Here is a 20,177-nt window from a genome sequence, read left to right as displayed (position 1 = left end):
CACTATTAATATTCGCCATGTAGTATTGATGGGGGGCTGCAGTCAACTCGACAGTAAGCCCCTGGGGGACAAGGACTACACTTCAGCTATCTTTGCATCCCTAGCACCTAAGGCAGCACCTGGAACAAAGCTGATCCTGAACCAATGTCTGCATGAACAAGACATTGCTAGACACGTATTCCATCTCTTTTCTTCTTCTCTTGCTGCACACAACCCCCCTACCCCGACCTGGGGCTGAGGTATATGTGAATACAGACAGCGGGTGCCTGGTTCACAGGACTCAAAAGGATACACGAATTTGTTAACAATAGTTATTTTAGGGAAAAATTAGAGGGAGATTATTAATTTTTTCTTTATACACCCTAAAATCTCCTAAAAGCGAAACCAAGCCAAACCACCACTTGAGAACAGCCATTTGGAGGAGAGCCACTGAATGGCAGGTGAGAGCCAAGAAAGTGAGAAACCAACCTCCATGGTGATCATTCCTAAATCCCTCAACATCTCCACTCACCCAACTTCATGCCTATGTACTATACAAACTATGTAACAAGCCACTTAACATTCACTGCTCTGCAAAATTTCACTTTAATCTATTCTCATATATTTAGGATTAAGAGACAAGCCCCCCACCTCTACCAAATGGGTTCCAAAAGGTAATATATTGGTTTGCATAAAGAAATGCTTTTCCTGTAAGTCAGGTGTCCCTAATCCTTTTAAAGAAGGGAAAAATATATATACACATGCACAAACATATGTATGTATACATACCACACACATATATATGTACTTGTGTACATATACTTTATATATATTTAAAATCGAGGTATATTTACATATAGTAAAATGTATTCTGTTTAGTGTATAATTCTGTGAGTTTTGACCATATAGAGTCAAAGCACACACAGCCTTATAACTACCCCTCAGATCAAGATGTAGAACATTCCCATTTCCCAAAAACGTTTTCTCATGCACTTTGCAATCAATTCCTTTCCCCACACACAGCCCCTGTCAACCACTGATCTGTCTTCTGTCTCTCTAGCTTTGCTTTTTCCAGAATGTCATCTAAATGGATTCATACAGTATATGCAGTCTTTTGAGTCCAGCTTCTTTTGCTTAGCATCATGAATCTGAAATTCGTCCATGTTGATGCATGTAGCAATAGTTCCTGCCCTTTTTTGCCGACCAGTTTTCCATTATATTGATATACCAGTTTTTGGAGATAACGAATAAAGCCACTATAAACTTTCCCCTACAGGTTAAGAAGGAGCAGAGACGCTAAAAGTAAAGCATGTTGTCCAAGTGGGGCTAAAGGAGGCGTGGGCAGCCGTGGGGTCCTAGCAGAAAAGCAGAGGGGAACTGTCTTGACCTGGGCTCAGGCCTTGTTCCTCAGAAGGGGGGAGGGGAGTGCAATTTCCCCACAAACCCTCTTCCACGCCTTGCTCGACACAGTTAATTAGCAAGATACAAATTCCTAAATTCCTAGAACATAAATTTTGTTTGGCAAGAAAACACATACACACACACACACACACACACACACACAACGCGCATATGTCATGCATGAAAACAGGAGCGTAGGGAGGTATACGATGAGCCAGGGCGAGCAAGTTGCAGGTGGCCCGCTCTGGGCTCTGACCCCATCGGCTTACCTGCCTCGGGTCCATGGCGCGCCCGAGGCATGTCCTGGTGTCCGCTCGCCGTGACCCTCCCCGAGGGGGGACCCTTCCCAACGCGAGTCGTCGGCCTCCAAGTCACAAGAGGCGCCTCTGGAATTACGACAAGCCCAGGCAGGCGGGGAGCAGCGTTGTGAAATGGCTCCGGTTCAATTTCACTTTCGTTTCTTCAGAAGGACCTCCCTCTTTGGAAAGTTTGGCCGAGGGGCGGGGCTTGGGCAAAGCTAGCGTGAGCCATCTGGTTTCACGCGGGTAACAAGTTTAATCCCTTCCTTGCATGAGAACTGGGCAAGATACTCTTTTTTAGGAAAACAGCTATAAAAACTGAGCTCTTTATTCCCCTCATGGCCTTCTCAGGAATACATGGGATAAAGCAAACGGAGAACAAAGCCACCCTGCGAGGCCTAGCGCTGGAGAAACAGCCTGAGGTTCTGTCCTCTTACTCCCAGGTCCACACTAACGTGACCTCGTGTCTCTAATGTGGCAGTGCGGGGTGGGGTGGGGGAGGGGTGGCGAACTCTTCAGATGACTGACGTCCTCACTGTGGACTTTACTCATACTCTAGCATATTAACTGACGCGACCACTTAACAGCCAGTATATAGTAGCAAGATAATGATACCAGCAACTGAACAGTAAAGGATCTGCATCATAAAACCATCCCACCTTTCAGCATCCACCATCCAGGCAAAGGTCAAATCCTTTACAGGCCTGATCTCTCTCTTTTTTTTTTTTGGACGCGCCAGTGCGCCCTGCAGTGCAAGTGCGGAGTCAACCGCTGGACCGCCAGGGAAGACCCACCTTATCTCCTTAATCTTCACAACACCTCTGCCAGGTAGGCATTGTTCCCAAATTACAGATGTGGAAATGGAGGCTCCACTGGGACCATGCTGCTGCTAAATCCAGGTCTGACTGCGGAAAGTCACTCTACACTTGCTCAGGTTACACCATGGCTTTCCAAAAGATAACTTTTGTTATCAATGGACTTCATGATCAGGCTTATATATCTGCTCTGTTTTGTCCAAGATGTCTAGGAAAAGATTCTGTAGATCAATTCTATTGCTCAACAGCTCCCCTCCCCCCTCATCTGTGAGAAATTTCTTTTTCTGTATTTAATTTCAATTTTATCCCCACTGTGTGAATGAAAAATATTGCCTGCCATATCAGTAAACAAAGGATGTTGCAGCCATCAAGCCATCATATTATAGCCACCACGACGGTGAGCCCTGAGGGAAACTCAGGATGAGAAAACACAGGATATATCTGTTTTTCTTTAATTAACAGTAATCTGTTGATGTTCCGACTACCTGGTCTTGGTTGCAAAAACTCTTATATATCCTGGCTCCCTCCCTTGCCTCTTTAGAGCAGTCTCTCAGAGTTATCTGAGATGCTGTGTCCTGGGCTTAAGTCCTCAGTTTTGTCCACCAAATAAAACATGACTCTCAACTTTTAGGTTGTGCATTTTTTTCAGTCGACAACTGCTTATGAGATATACAAGGCAGTCCCTTCACAGCACTGTCTCCAGCTGATGTCCTTTCTCACTGTCCTCTCACTCCATTCACTCTGTTAGCCCCCCTCCCCAACTTCTCATTTCTAGTGTGGCATGTACTTTCCCTCTCCATGCCTTTGCACATTCTATTCCTTTGCCTTGAATGTACTTCCTCCATTGCTTCTGGTGAAAGTCTTTCAAGATCTGCTTCAAATATTACCTCCTAGGGAAGTTTGCCCCACTCTGGGTGGGGGAGTGGGTGCAATTCGTGGTTCCTTATTTTGTGCTTCTCTCTTATTCAACACTTACCCCTACTAGAGCACTTTCACCATCCTCCAAAAATTCCTCATTCATTCATTTAACAGAGACTTTACTAAGCACCTAATGTGTGCCAGATACTGTGTAAAGCACTGAGGACATGACACAAATAAAAGTCCTGTCCCTTCAGCTAACAGTCAGCCTAGTGGAGAAGACTGATGCGTCAACGATTATCACAATGTTATGAACTACTTGTTTATGTATCTGCCTTTAGATCTGTAAAGTCTACTCCTTGGGTCAGGGAACATCCCCACATCCCCTGCATAGTGACCTTCAGAGTTATAGTTAGTTGATTGAATAACCGACTGCTCGGTAGAAAAAACAACGGGCAAAACAGTGACACGGGAATGTCACAAGAAGAAATTTAAAATATCAGCACACGTAAGAAACAGTGCTCAATCGCATCATGTTAGGGAAATGCACAGCAAACCCTCAGTGAGTTACTGTCCATCCATCAAACAGGCATATTAACCATCTGATCAGAGCAGGGGGGAAAGCAGAGCAGCTCCTAGTCACCACAGGAAACCTGGGAAAGGTGTGAATGTACACACCCTGCAATTCAGCAATTCCACTCCTAGACCAGGATACACATACAAGAAGTTGGTAGTTGCATTATTCATAATAGCTCCCAACCTGAAACAACCCAAATGTTCATCAAAAGGAAAATGGATAAATGGTGGCATTTGCCTATGATAGAATATTATACAGCGGCAAAAATGAAAGAACTATAACCACATGCAACAAAGTGGCTAATTATCTAAACATGACACTGAGTGAAAGAAGCCATATACATAGTTCCACTTACATAAAGTCCCAAACCAGGCAAAATAACTATAGTATACACTGCATAAAAGACAGGATGGTGGTTATCTCTAGGGAGGGAGGAGGGGTTTTGCCTGGGAAGGAATGCTCTGGGTGCTGGTGATGTTCTAGTTCTTGACTTGGCCACACATATGGCTCTCCAATAATTCATTAAGTTATACACTGACGCTTTATGTACCTTTCTGTAGGTATGCGCTGTACTTCACAATTTTAAAAGGTTGAAAACAACAGCAAACTCTCCCTGTACCAATTCCAGCTTACCTCCCCATGTTCTACTTTTCATTTAAGTATAATGAAATGAGTTACGTCTTACCTCTGCTTTCTTGCCTTCAAGCTAAACAATCCCAAAGCCTTTAACCCTTCTACAGGAATGATCCAGGGACTTCCCTGGTGGTCCAGTGGTTGAAAATCTGCCTTCCAATGCAGGGGATGCGGGGTCGATCCCTGGTCTGGGAACTAACATCCCACATGCCGCAGGGCAACTAAGCCCGCGCGCCACAACTACTGAGCCTACGCGCTCTAGAGCCTGCACGCCACAACTAGAGAGAAGCCCGTGTGCCACAATGAAAGATCCCGAATGCCGCAACCAAGACTGGACACAGCCAAATAAATAAATAAAAATTAGAAAAAAAAAAGATCCAGAGAAGCAGTAATCACAGCTACTGTGCAGAGGAAGCTGCACCGCTGCTGCCTCCATGGCTTTGAATCGAACCTAGGATGCAGTGGTGAAGCAGGGAGGGGAAATATGTTTCCTAAACAGAGGTTCGGTTCATGCCTTGAAAGAACAACAACTGCTCTTGTCATTTAATCTCAGCAGCTTGAGTAACTGCAGACAGAGTTATTCATAAACATTTCATCTCCTCCCCATCAGGGATTGTTTCAGCTCCCACAGGGTTGTGAGGTGGTGACATCAGTCTTTGTGCTGTTCTATTGTAGGGGCTTGAGGAGTTGGATGAAGCTCTTTTAAAAATTAACCGAAAGTAACAGGTTGATTGCAAAAAGTTTCAGAAAATACAGATGAGCAAACACTGTCAAAGTTACCCCTAAATCTCCGTTGTTAATTCACTGGTGTCCACCCTGCTGTTTTCCCTGTGCATAAAGCCTCCATGGACACAGAGGCGCAGCTCTCCTAACACTGGGGCTCACCTCCCCAGGAGCCTGTGAGTGTCCTCTGCTCAGCTGTGAAGTAACCCCAAATGCAAGACCTCCTGTGAACATACTACCTAGGGCTACTTGCTAACAATCACCTAAGTGATTAAGAGTTACCATCTAAAATTAGGTATTACAGAAAAAGCCCCCCATTCAGTGTTCTCAGAAATCTGGCTGCCACATAACACTGCCAAGCTCTGGCTCCATGTGTGCCTTCAGGGGCCTGGACTTCACCCATTATGGGGAAGGACGCATTATCATTTGGGCTACTGGATTGGTTTTAGTTTCCAGTCCCTGCTATTCTTGCTTTTAAATTATAAATATAACTGTTAGTCTTCTTTGTAATGATTAATTTGTCTTGCAGATATTCTGCTTAACCTTACTGTGTGCAGGGGTGCATATTTACAACAACGGTCTTTTTAGTCTGTAATTTCCTATAACCAGACTTTACTGCACATATGGGCTACATCCAATTGGATCATCTATCTCCCTACTGTAAAGCAGATGTCTGCAAACTCCTTCAATATTTGCTCATACAGCAGATACTGCAACAGAAATGTACTGACTGTGAATGTGTGCTACTGAACTTGCAACACATTATCAAAAAAGTAATGAATTACTGAGGTATTTTTAAGTACTAGGGCACTATTTTAGAATAGGATCTGTACAAAAATAAACTCATGTTCTTATCTTAACTCCTAGGAAATATATAACAAGCAATTCGTAGAGTTGCTAGGCATAAATTTATTGCCTTCCTTTTTTTGTTGTTGTTGTTTCTCTTTCAATATATCATTGAGGTTTTTATTCCACTAAACAGCTACTGCCACATGAACATAATTTTCACAATTTACAGGGTCTTCCTATAATAACCCGACTTGCTTTGATAACCTATAAGGCAGAATAGCGAAGTAGCCCAACTGACTGAGCAGTGCTCCACAGCTGTCTTTATGCTGATTTATATTCTATTGAGGTTAATGACTAGACTGGCTTTTGAAGTTACAAGAAAGCAAGAGATGCCCCAGGTACCCCCAGAAGAAACAGAGGTCTCCAGAAGTGGGTAAGTGCCTCTACCCAAAGTTATCCAGTAAATGAAAGAAGAAAATGGTATTTATCAACCATTTATAGGCACTGTGATAAGTATTACCATATTTTAAAGATATATTAGTAATAATGTCAAAACAATACTACTACTAATGGCTAACATGCCTGTGCTGAATATTTTACATGCAAGTTTAAACAGGGAATGTACGTTTAGTCTCATAACCACCCCACAAGATGACTCTACATAGCTTGTGGTCTCATGCAATAAGTCCTGACACCCTGAAACCACCTCTTCCATGCTAGGATGGTCTGGCAGGCAGCACCTGACTGACGTCTAGTTTGGCTCTGGCCAGCAAAGAGGTTCAGCTACTGGGCCACACTTGGGTTCCGCTGAGCCAGAGTCCAAAGGGGGGACCTCCCTCTCACTCTTGCCTTCTCTTCCTTCTCACCCCTAGGACCTAGCCTATGAGTGGCTGGGCTCAGTCCCAGCTTCCTGCAAGGGCAATGTCCCCATCTCCATGGCTTGTAGGAAGCAGACGGGACAAGTGCAGTCCTGTTCTAGGCAGGCCCGAGGGCAGCCTCTGCCCCCAAGTTCTGCAGTGTTTCCGGGGGAAGTGGGCCGATTTCAGGAACAGCCAATCGCAGAAAGCTGACTTGCCAAGTGGCCAATTCCCTGAATAACCGATTTACTAAACTACCAATATGCTGACTTCACCTTTTCTTTAAGCTCTCTAGTCTCAATTGACCAGTTTTTATCCTTCCTTCACAACAGTATTAGAGGAAATGTACTCTGCCCGTCTCCCTGAAGCTGAAGAGCTGGAGATTGAGGAGGAGACCGGGGGACAGTGGGAGGTGGCAAGGTTGAGGGGCTTTTGTGGAACTGAATTTCAGCGTATTGATTTTCTGAGAATTGACCTAGAGCTATTTCCAGGTGACCACAATCTTCTTCCCAAAGGGAATGAATAAGGCTTTGCTATTCCTAACATATGACTTTAAAAACATTTCCTTCAGCATCGACAAGTTCAGAAAAATTTCCATCTACGCACACAGAGGAGAAGGTGCGTGAAGACGGTGAAGACGTAGCAGAGAGAGATTTGAAGACACTGGCCTTGAAGGCTGGAGTGATAAGGCCACAAGTCAAGCAATGCAGGCAGCCACCAGAAGCTGGCAGGGGCAAGGACCGATTCTCCCGGAGAGGCTCTGGAGGGAGCACAGCCCTGCAACACCTCGACTTCCTCCCAGTGAAATGACTTCAGATTTCTAGCCTCCAGAACTGTGAGAGAATAAATTTCTATCATTTTAAGCCACCAAATCTGTGGTAATTTGTTATTGCAGCTGTAGGAAACTAATACATCATCCTCGAAAGGCTGTGCACATCAGGGAGCTCCGGGTACAGGACTAGCACAGACCTTGCTGTGCAGCCAGGGATTTCTGCATTTGGGGCTCTCAAGGAAAAAGGCAGCAACAGACCAGCAGACCAGCTGGCACAGACGATGTGCACAGCCACAATTTCCACTTTTTTGTGAAACCAAACAGTACAGCCTTCTCATTACTGTCCAGCAGAACTAGAGCTTTTTGTTTCATTTGAAGAAAAGGATATTTCTGTAATATAACAAGACTACCTATCATAAACTGACAGCCAATATCATATTTAAAATGGAATAGTTAGGCGTTCCCACTCAAATAAGAAATAAAATAAGGAGGGCCATCATTACTACTGTTATCGCCTCAATTCTGAGATGTACTCCAAACTTTTCTGATATTGGGATGTGAATTACATGCATTTACATTGTATATCGGTATATTTTGACTAGTAGCCCCTAAAAGCTATTATTAAATTGACAGCATGTTCTTATGCTCAATGGTCTTAGAATCAGAGATATGGTATTTAACATTATTTTGAAGGTCCCAGCATATTCTATAACACAAAACAGAAATAAGAGAAAACTATTAAAAAAGGAAAGAAAAACATTATTTGCAGATGATAATATCATAACCCTTGTTGATCCAAGAAGATTAAATGAAAACTCTTGGACCACCATCAGTTAAGTGATATGGCTGGATATAAGAGAAATATACAAAACACAACCCTTCCTTATATGAAAAATACTGTATTCTTAACAGCAAATAAAACATTAAAAAAGAAAAGGGAAACATCTGGGAATAATCCTAAGAAATGTGAAGAGCCTACATGTGGAAAAGTACAAAACTCTGTTGAGGAATACCTGTCCTAAGTAGAAGGATATACCAGCTCCAAATGTGATAGCGGAATAGTTTATGAATGCCAATTAGTGCCAAATTAAATAACAGTTTATTGCAAATTCTAATGAGGTTAGGGGCAGTAAGGAGTGGATACCTGACAAAATGATTAAAGTTCAAGTGCAAGAACAAACAGGCAAGAATAGCCAAAATATTTTTTAAAAGAGGACAGCCATACTGATTAAATCAAAGCAGTACTGGTATAATACAGGAATGGAGCTACAGCCTAATAGAGCAGAACCACTTTTCCCCCAATAGACCCAAGTGTGTGTACAGATCCAATGCATGATAGGAGCCAAAAGCAGCAGTGAGGGGAAGAAGGATTAGTCTATAGATGGAACTTGGCTAATTGATAGGCTTTTTGGAAAGAAAGATCTATTCAGAGTCTTGCCTTATATTAATAAACCAAAATAAATTACAAATGGATTAAAGGATTATTTGTGAAGTATTTTAAATAAAAACACTAAAAACCAAAGTCTTTGTGTATGACTTGACCTGTTTCACAGCAATGGAAGACATCACAAAGGAGAAGACTGACATCTGTTCACTGCAGATATATTTTTGTACTTCAAAATAGTGACGTGATGTTTGAAAATGTTCACAGAAAAAAGTTTTTAAAAAGAGACATTAATAAAAAAATTAAAATGGACAGGGAATCACAGTTACAACACACCACACACAGGACAGAGTTAATATGTATATGTGTATATATAAAGCCCACATACCTAGATAAGACAGCATGTACATATGGAGTGCTCATATGGGCCAGCACTGTAGTTTATCTTTTATTTATTTATTTATTTATTGTTTGTTTATTTATTTATTTTTGGCTGTGTTGGGTCTCCGTTTCCGTGCGAGGGCTTTCCCCAGTTGCGGCAAGCGGGGCCCACTTTTCATCGCAGTGCGCGGGCCTCTCACTGTCGCGGCCTCTCCCGCTGTGGAGCACAGGCTCCGGACGCGCAGGCTCAGCGGCCATGGCTCACGGGCCCAGCCGCTCCGCAGCATGTGGGATCTTCCCGGACCGGGGCATGAACCCGCGTCCCCTGCATCGGCAGGCGGACTCTCAACCACTGCGCCACCAGGGAAGCCCTATTTTTTATTTATTTATTTTTCTGGTTGCACCGGCTCACGGGCTCCTTAGTTGAGGCATGTGAACTCTTAGTTGCGACATGCATGTGGGATCTAGTTCCCTGACCAGGGATCAAACCCAGGCCCTCTGCATTGGGAGCATGGAGTCTTAGCTACTGGACCACCAGGGAAGTCCCTGTACTTTATCTTTTAATTTTCAAAACCACCTTATGAGAGAGGTACACTGTTGCTGTCCCCATGTTACAGCATGAAAGGCTGAGGTAGACCAAAGTTGTTCGAGATAACACAGCCAGTAACAGGCTGAGCCAGGATTCAGACTCAGGCATTTTGGCTCCAGAGCGGGTGTTCTTGGCCATTACACTGCCCCCACTAACTCTACAGTAGATAAAAAGTCAATTCCCAAAAAAGGAAGTGCAAATGCCTGTCAAATGCTTGGGGAAATATTCAGTTACACTTGTAATACGTTTTACGTTTTCATTCATAAAATTAGCAATTTTAAAAAAATGACCCAGTGCCAGGTGGGGAGATTCCATGGCTACCTTCACAATCTAATCTTGGACTCTAGGAATCCCCTCTGACCCCCTCCAAAATGTTCTCAAAGATGGTTAGGTCACCATCACCTCCCTTCTTTAACCCTTTATTGGCTACATGTTACTCTTGGGATAAAGGCCCAAGTCCATAACAAGGTCAGCTGTGCACTCCCACTCTCCAGCCAAGCCCATCCTCCCATACTTCACAAAAGGCACCTTCCATCCTGTTTGCCCAATAGCCACAGAGCACTCTTGCAGCCTCAAAATAGCCAAGTCGTAGACTGTTTTCTCCTCCAGTCCTGTCCCTATGCCAGATGGCATATAGAGTTTATAGTATCCGTAACACTAGGAAGCTTCCTTCATAATCCTTATCAGTAGCTGTAGTTACACAATTGCATGATCTTTGTCTGTCTGTCCTGAGCAGTACTAGCCTTGTACCCCCCATGACCCAGCACAGTGCTTTGGCTATAAAAGGTATTCAACATATCTGTCAAAGGAATATACATTAATGATTGAATGAAAGAAAGAGGAGGGAGAAAAGTAAAAAAATAAGGAAAGGAGGAGAAATAGGCATTCTACCCTATGACAGTAAGACTAAGATGATTTCTTTTACAAAGCAATTGGACAATGTGCGTCAGAAGTCTTAAATATGTTAATAACCTCATTTAATAATCAACAATCATTATTAATATGTAATCATATTGCTACATAATTATTAATAAGTGTAATTAATGGTCCAATCATAAAAATCTACCTTGAGGAAGATAATTTGAAATCTAGTACAGAAATTTAAGCTCCCTACAGAACTGTTTACAATAGCAAAAAATTGGAAATAGATTTAATGTCCAAAACTAGAGACACAGTCAAGTAGATTCTGGTACAGTAGTAAATTATACAATACATAAAAGTGACATTTACAAAGAGTTAATGCCATGGAAGATGTTTAGTTCATAATAAGTGGAAAGACATAAAATTTAAATAGAGAACAATTTCGGCTTTGAAAAACAATATGCCCAGGTGGCAGGCAGTGCTGAGTGCCTACCCTAGAAGTCTGCCTTCCCTTCTGAGAGAACCCTGATTCTGTCCACATGCATCTGAGAAGGCAAGGCTCCCTCCCCAGACCCAGAGGGAGGACTGTGATCAGTCTAATCTAACTTGGTTTTGGCAATTCCATTCCTCTTGCCAGTGATACATGTGATACAACTCTGGCCAACAAAACACAAAGGAAGCCTGTCAGGGGCTTTCTGTCACAAAGGTTCCTTGATATGAATAAATGATGCCCTGAGGATGGCAGAGTAGAGGGCTGGGACAACTCTGAGTTGCTGAATCAATCTACCCTGGAACTGCCCTATCTGTGGGCTAACCAACACAACACTGCACAAAAGACACCAAAATGTTAATGATGATATCTGAGAAGTAGGGTTACCAGGGATATTCATTTTAATAGTTTCTTCAATTTTCAAGTCTTCTATAATAAAGCATCTATCACACTCAAAATAAAGGGGAAAAGTTAATAAGAAAAAGATAACTATGTATTGCATGAACCTTGCCCTTAAGAAGCTCAGTCTAATAATGGAAATAGCCATGTAATAAATGATTAAGATATGCTGTGATAAAACCACAATGAGACGCCACTTCATAGCTATTAGAATGGCTAAAATAAAACTAAAAAACCCCTCATAATATCTAATGGTGAGGATATGGAGCAAGTAGAACTCTCATACACTCTCATGGTGGGAATGTAAAACGGTACAACCGCTTTGGAAAACTGTTTGGCAATTTCTTCTAAGGCTGAATATGTAAACACCCTATGTATGACTCAGCCGCTATACTTCTGGGTACTTGCCCAAGGAAAATGAAAAGAGATGGCTACAAAAAGACTTATACAAGAATGTTTATGGAACCAGGGGTAGGGAGAAGGGGAAAGGGGGAGTTGTTTAATGGGTGCAGAGTTTCAGATTTGCAAAATGAAAAAGTTCTGGAGATCTGAACTTTTCACCATGTGAATATACATACTACTACTGAACTGTACACTTAAAAATGGTTAAATTGGTAAATTTTATGTGTTTTTCACCACAATTAAAAAAAAGAAAAAAAGAATGTTCCTAGAGCTTTATTCCTGATAGCTGCAAACTGGAAACAACCCCAAAGCACATCAACTGATAAATGAATAAATGACTAATGTATATACATACAGTGGATACTGACACATGCAACATGGCTGAAGCTCACTAAAAGAAGCCACACATAAAGTACATATTATATAGTTCTATTGATATGATGTTTTAGAACAGGCAAAACTGATCTATGGTGATAGACATCAGAAGAGTGGTGGCCTTTGGGGACAGTGGTGACTAGAAAGGTGCACGAGGGGACCTTCTGGGGTGATGGAAATCCTTTATTTTCTTGATTTGGATGGTGATTAAATGGGTATATGTATTTGTCAAAATTTACTGAATGGTATTCAATGAATACCATAGCATATTCATTAAATATTTTTACTGTATATAATTACATCTCAAAGAGAGACTTAGGGAAATGGTGAGACAGGTGAACAGAAGAGGCTAAATTCATCATCTTGGCTATACACCTAGATGTTGCTAACAGAATAAAAGTGCTTCTTTAAACCAGATCAACAGCAACAGATAAACATCTCATGTAGCAATTTATTGAAACGCTTAAGAACATTAAAATGATGAGAATTATACATACATTCGAACTCAGTTTTGTGGAGCAAGCTTTGATATTCTGCTAAATTTAAAAAAGGAAAAATAAATGATACATACACACTAATGTAAGTATCTTTAAAACAAAACATAGGACTTCCCTGGTGGCACAGTGGTTAAGAATCTGTCTGTCAATGCAGGGGACACAGATTCAAGCCCTGGTCCGGGAAGATCCCACATGCCACGGAGCAACTAAGCCCGTGCGCTACAACTACGGAGACTGCACTCTAGAGCTCACAAGCCACAACTACTGAGCCCGCGTGCCACAACTACTGAAGTCTGCGCGCCTAGAGACCATGCTCCGCAACAAGAGAAGCCACCGCAACAAGAAGCCCGCACACCGCAATGAAAAGTAGCCCCACTCGCCACAACTAGAGAAAGCCCGTGTGCAGCAACGAAGACCCAACACAGCCAAAAATAAATATATAAAAAAATTTACAAAAACAAAACATAGACCTTTATCTAAGTAAAACTGCTTTTATGGGCTTCCCTAGTGGCGCAGTGGTTGAGAGTCCGCCTGCCGATGCAGAGAACACGGGTTCGTGCCCCGGTCCGGGAAGATCCCACATGCCGCGGGGCGGCTGGGCTCGTGAGCCATGGCCGCTGAGCCTGTGCGTCCGGAGCCTGTGCTCTGCAACGGGAGAGGCCACAACAGTGAGAGGCCCGCGTACCGCAAAAAAAAAAAACAACTGCTTTTATTTAAAATATTGTACAATATTTTCATCAAATATCTTGTTTAAATCTGAAATAAAACTGAATATTAGCTTTTCAAAGTCATATGTCAAAAAGCAAACCTTTAGAACACAAAATGAAGAAAAAATATTTTTAAGCTTACAAGCAAAGGAAGAAATCAAAAAGGACAAAATCTGTCTGCAGAAGAATGAAAAACAGGTTTTGTATGTTTAATGATAAAGCCAAAATTAGATGGCAAACAACCAACTGGAAGAATATTTACAGCAAATAAGAGTTTTTTGTTTGTTTTTTACAATGAGCATATACTCATATTTTTTAAGAGTATTTGCATACTCTAAAAAATATTTGATTCAAACTTAATCATAACAAAAAATGCAAATTAAAATGAGACACCATTTTTCAATCTAGCTAAGATTTTCCTCTTTCCGTTAAAATACCCAGTCCTGGAGAAGGCAGGGTGAGACAGAGGCACAGCGAATGGTCAGGCATTGCTGTATAAACTCATATTCACTTTTTAGGAAGCAAATGAGGACTAAGCACTATAAGAAGGTATTGCAGCTGGGTAGAAGCGGGGGCCCAGATGTTTGGGGGTGAGTGTGGGGTTAAACAATAGCCCTTTCACCTCAAGCCTCTAATTGTATGAGAACTACTTTTTGTGTGTTAAAACAAGAAACAAAAGGGTATCCTCCCTTTGCTATTTTTGTTGGGGGGGTGGGTGTGGCATGGGTGGGTTAAAATAAGATAAGATAAGGCACAACAGTACCCAGGAAGATGGATGCGGATCTGGGCCCTCCCTGGGAGAGGGCGGAAGACCAACACCCAAGCAGCCCCTGTCCTGAAGGACAGACTGCACTCTGGGCTGCAAGTCCCCCATCCGGCTATGCCACTCACCCCGAGGCAGGGTGCTCTCCCTGGGGAGTAGTGGTAGGTGCAGCAGAAGCACATTGAAGACAGCTATGGAAAAGGAAAGGTGCAGATCAGCATGTAGAACATGGCTGCATCTGGGTGAAAATTAAACAATGACAACAAGATGGAGTGTATTTTATTTAATAGCTTTGACTATAAAAGCCTAAGAAAAGGTAAGGGAGGAGACACACACCAAGCTATTAGTAGTAGCTCTACCTCTGGAGGGTGAGATGAGCTGGATGGAGAGGGGTCTCATTTCTTTTATAATTTTCTAGTTTGGATTTTTTTAAGCCTCTTTTGAGTGTTTCTGTATTTAAAAAGAAAAAAAAAGTTTTAAAGTTCACAACCTTGATCCCCAAACTCCAGTCAAAGAATAAGTTGTTAAGGGACTTAAAACCATGCCTGGCACATTGTAAGTGCTCAAGGGAATGTTTTAAAGATAAATACTCCGGGACTTCCCTTGTGCGCAATTGTTCAGAATCTGCCTGCCAATGCAGGGGACACGGGTTCAAGTCCTGGTCCGGGAAGATTCCCACATGCTGTGGAGCAACTAAGTCCACCAGCCACAACTACTGAAGCCCGTGTGCTCTAGGACCCGCGTGCTGCAACTACTGAAGCCCGCACTCCTAGAGGCCATGCTCCTCAAAGGGAGAGGTCACCGCAATGAGAAGCCCACGCACCACAACTAGAGAGAGCCCGCGTGCAGCAATGAGGACCCAGCACAGCCAAAAATAAATAAAATTAGAAAAAAAAAAAAGAGATAAATACTCTAAGGAAAAAAAAGACTCAAACTACAAAAAAAAAAAAAGCCTTAATATACAATCTATCATAATTCAGAAGAGTTTGAGGGGGGTGAAATATCTCACAGGGTGGAATTTCCAGGTGGCTGCTCCTTGGGGCCTAACCCTTCACCTCTGTAGGTTCAGATGCACATGGGGAGAGAGATTCTGCCTTTCTGGGATGGCACCCATAGTACTTGCATTTACAGACATTTACAGTGAGAACTGTATCTATCATGCAGATTGAATCCTCATCAACACCATGGCAGCATTTTCTCCCTGTGGGCAGATTTTCATTCATTCATTTAATAAACATTTATTAAGCACATACTATGTGCCAGGCACATCCTAGGCCCTAGAGATACAGCAGTAAACAAAATAAAAATTCCTTTCCTCATTATTTTCATGAAGCTGATGTTTTAGTGAGAAGACAGGCAACGAACAAATATACAGTGTCAACTGGTTGTAAGTGCTAAGAATAAAAATAATGCAGCTAAGAAGGAGGTAAGGAATACAAAGCAAAGAGCACCTCTGTCTTCAAGGGGCTCTCAGTCTAGTGGAGAACTGACTAGAAAATAGACAGTTATCAAACAGAAATCAAATCCACAGTAGGGTTGTGCTCAGGGGATGTGACTTCCTCGTTGATGGAGGTCAAGGAAGGCTTCTGAGAAGAGAAGCATGACCTGAATCCAAAAGGAAGTCAGTCAGACAAACCGGTGTGTGTGTGTGTGTGTGTGTGTGTGTGTACACACGTGCACGCACAAACAGCAGATGCAAAGGAGCGGAAGGGATGAAAAGAACATGATCAATGCCACAACAAAATAACAACGTGTGATGGACAAACAAAACCACGTGGTTCCATTCCAGTTGGAAGGCTCTGGAAAGGCCACAAAGAAGGGGGATATAAGTACACATGTCAGCACATATGTCTATGTATACACACACACTTACAGTAACCATCTGTTGTTTTCACCTGCCTAGTACCTCTGCACTTCCCCATCCCATGTGGTTATGGAAGGAAATTTTACTCCTTCATCTCAAAAGTGGGCCCGTGACACAGATCTGTCTAAGCGTGGCATCCCTAGCTCCTTGTCCGCATGATTAGTTTACAATGCTAGAAGAGAGCTGTAAGATCATAGGCTTGGGGCTGCCAAGAGTCACCTTTTTCACTATGTACAGAGAAAACAGCAGGAAAGAATGAGGGCAATAAACAAAAAGAAGCAGAGAAAGGCAGGGCGAAGAGAGTCCTCATGACATCATTTCAGCCTCATGATCCAGCCATGCCTGAAGCTCACATTTGGACCTCCTAGTTAAATGATCAACACGTTTTTGCTTATGTTAGTTTACATTAGGTTTCTGCCATTTGCAACTAGATTAATATACCCCCTTCTGGGGAAAGAACTTCACTCTGTGTGTGGTGGTGGTGGGGTACAGAGGGAAAGGGAGGATTATGTTAAAGGGTCTCTCCCATTAAGTTTGATAAACATGATGAAATAGGTGGCTTCAAGGCATCTGGGAGGGTATAGAAGCAGCAATGAAAGCTCCTTGGGTGGAGGAACTGAGAGTTTACTTGTCACAATCTATATGGATGGGTTATATAAACCTTTCTGCATTCCTAATAATTCACCAGACAGCCCTAAGTCATCTTCAGACTGAGAACCAACACAGAATGACTGATCAAAAACACCAAGAATATCATGTTTAAAACCCGTTTACCATTACCACATTAATGCACATCCGTCACAGATCTTTCTCAAATGCTTAATTTTGTGACAAACTTAATATTTTGAACTCTTTATCCCTGATACCAAACCATCATCCAGTGTTCTCCAGGAAACTTAACTCAAGCAGCTGTATCCACTATGGTCCAAGTCTAACAGATGTTATAGCAAAATAAACTGCTGTATCTCAAGAGATCACTACAGAAGCCCAAAAGGGGCTCAGACCCTGTTGTTCACACAAACTCAAATCAGTTGGTCACAGATAATAATACCAGTCTTGGTCTGAAACACAGCTTCAAATCTTTAAATCCATGAATCAGAAAGATGCTCATATTACACTGTGTAACAGTATAAAAATAGCTAGCTTAAAGGAAACTGTGTGTGTTAGCAATGGGTCTCCTTCTGGCAGACGTAACAGTACCTAAGATTTTTTCTTCTTTCCACAGACATTTACCAAATACCTACTGTTTGCCCATTGTCCCAGCACTGTGCGCCCATGAGCCTTTCCTTTTTCTCTGGGTGAAAAGGCTAAATCTTGCTTCGCATCTGGACAATGCTGGGTAAAATGTAAAGTAAAAGGTAATTTATCACTGGACAATTTGAGATGTTATTCTTACAGCAAATACCGGCCCTCTAAACTCTGCTTATGCCTCCCTTCCCCCACTACACCTCACACTGCCAGGATTCTAGTCACTGAGAAATAACAAGACCCAAACCCTACACAGTCTGAGGGCCTGGGCTCAAGTTTCAGCTCTGCCATTAAATAGTGTCAGGAACCTGGCTAAGCTCACCTTCTGCTCTGTAAAATGGGGATAATACTTACTATAGCACTGGGCTGCTGGAGGGATTAAAGAAATTAGTGTATGTTGAGAGCTCAGTACAGGGTCACACAATAGCATGTGCTCAATAAAGAGAAGCTATAATTAAGAGAGTAAAGTGAGGCTTTTTCCAGTTCTAAATGTTATGGTCTATTGTAGAGAGATTATGGGTTTTGAGTCTCCCCCGCCACCACAAGTCTGCTTTATCATATCTGGCAGAATAGCAAGCACACAGAATAGCAAAACATTCCCCTGCTTTTCAAGCAGCTGTACCAATGGGAAACCTTCAGCAAGGGAGCAAGTTCAAGTCATGGGTGCTGGGCCCTTACTAATAATAGCTAGACACTTCAAATTCTGACAACAACCCTGCAAGGTAGATATAATTATCCTCATTTTGTAGATAAGACCAAGTAGGAGTAGAAAGGTTAAATAACTCACTCACTGTCACACAGCTGGCAAACGCAGACCAGACTCCCAAAAGTCATGCCCCCTTTCCACTCTGTTCCCTGCCTCCCTTACAGCAAGCACACCCAGCTGTCTGTGAAATAATGAAATAACGGGAAAGATATCTCAAAATCTCTGCAACGATGGGAACGGGCCTCCTTTAGTTAAGAAACTGGCGTCATCACTCGCATTTGCTCGACAATTTGTTGCTCCGACGTTCTCGGCTCCCAGTGACCTGTTCTAGCAATCCGGCCTCCCTCTCCAACAGCAGTCACTGCGTAGGCCTCTGTGTGCAAATCTTCTCCCTCAGCAGCTTAGGCTCTGTTCCCTCCCCAACCGCAGGCTGGGACTCCCCGACACTGCTTTTAAAATCCAATGACAGGTGCATATGCCTCTTTGAAAGGCAAGTTTCCCAAACTCTGACACCAACACGGCACACCTGAGGCAGGCTTACCCTCTAGCGGGACCCAAGAATCAAGCCAAGCAGATGAAGGAAGGGGAGGTGACGCAACTAGGCCTCCTGCACCAAGGCCAGACCGAGGCAGAACGCAGTGGCCGTGACCCCGCAGTGGGCTCTCCACCGCGGACGCCCACGCCTTCCCTGTATAAGGCACGCCAAGGGCTGCGGATATTATCCCGGGGATGAGGCGCGGGCCTATGCAGTCAGGGGAGAAGGCGCAGGAAGACGCGGACCTGAACGAGTCCCAGGCGCCTAGCTCTCCAGTCACTCTCCCCCAGGGGAGGGAGTTGGCGAGAGGGAGACAAGGGCCTTTGGTACCCAGCTGTTCGGTTCCGGCTGGCACGAGCGCCAGAGCATCCGTGCGCAGCCTCTGCTGCCCACACCCGCGCACACCCGGGAGCACAAACACCCGCACACAAGCACTTGGCCCCCGGCGCCCGCCTCCCCGCAAGGCTGCTGAGCCCCGCCGCTGCCCCCGACCCCCGCCTCCCCACCTGGCCCTGCGGCCACACTCAGAGGCCACCCGGGCGCCCCTGCGCTCCCCCTTCCAGTAGCGCCGGACACTGGAGCGGCGGCGCGAGCCGGGCGTTCAGGCCACAGAAGGTGATAGCGGGGAAAGGAAAAGCCTCTTACCGGGTCTTGTAATTCTCCGGGACACAGCGCAACACCAGAGACTGCCAGTGGCGCCGGGACCCTTCCCCGCCCTCCCCCACCACGTAGCCCTCTCTACCTTCAGTCGGGAATCAATGGCCCGGTCGCGGATTGGTGACATCATTGGCGCGCCGGGCGTGGGAGGGAGCACCACGTGATTCTTCCCTCTTTTGTTTGCGTCCTAGTTAAGCTAGGATTTTGTTGCTGCCTTCCTTGGGTTTTTACTGATCTGTTAATGGCGTTGTCGTAGGCACGGTGGGGAGTAGGTACTTGGGTTTGGGATGTTACATTTTTGCTCATGGCCTTGATTAAACTCCTCAGTTATTTATAACGTAGTTGGGCCGGAAGGCCTGAGACGGTATGTGGGTACTATCTTTTTTTTTTTTTTAAATGGATATCAAGTACACAGAATTACTTAGAATACACTATAATCAGTATTCCTTGTGTGGCACGTTCAAATTAAATATTTTTTAAATGTTATAATGAACATCACCCTTAACTCCCCATTTTGCCACCCCAACCAAGAACTAAAATATTATCAATAATTTTAATGTACTTATAAGTGGTCACCATCCTTTACCTCTGCCTTCCCCTCAGAAGTAACCTCCAT

The 20,177-nt window shown here is 43.5% G+C and overlaps 1 protein-coding gene across 7 annotated transcripts in view; it reads right to left on the bottom strand.

The window, feature by feature from the left end:
- ADAR (adenosine deaminase RNA specific) overlaps nucleotides 1-19,729 on the bottom strand; it is a 40,359-nt gene extending 20,630 nt beyond the window's left edge. For 2 of the 7 annotated variants that reach the window (XM_089914523.1, XM_089914533.1), the window contains exon 1: nucleotides 19,647-19,727. In XM_089914523.1, the coding sequence (XP_089770649.1) occupies nucleotides 19,647-19,691 (45 nt within the window). In that variant the 5' untranslated portion in view covers nucleotides 19,692-19,727. The other 5 variants (XM_089914519.1, XM_089914526.1, XM_089914536.1 and 2 more) reach the window with 5 other exon arrangements.
- Between the last annotated feature and the right edge of the window lie 448 nt (nucleotides 19,730-20,177).

Source organism: Delphinapterus leucas, chromosome 1, assembly GCF_059928025.1.
Source record: "Delphinapterus leucas isolate spDelLeu-1000000601 "Yukka" chromosome 1, BTC_Dleu_Yukka2, whole genome shotgun sequence".
NCBI lineage: Eukaryota > Metazoa > Chordata > Mammalia > Artiodactyla > Monodontidae > Delphinapterus > Delphinapterus leucas.
Note: the sequence above shows the minus strand (reverse complement) of the source record. Positions and strands in the feature narration are given on the sequence as shown.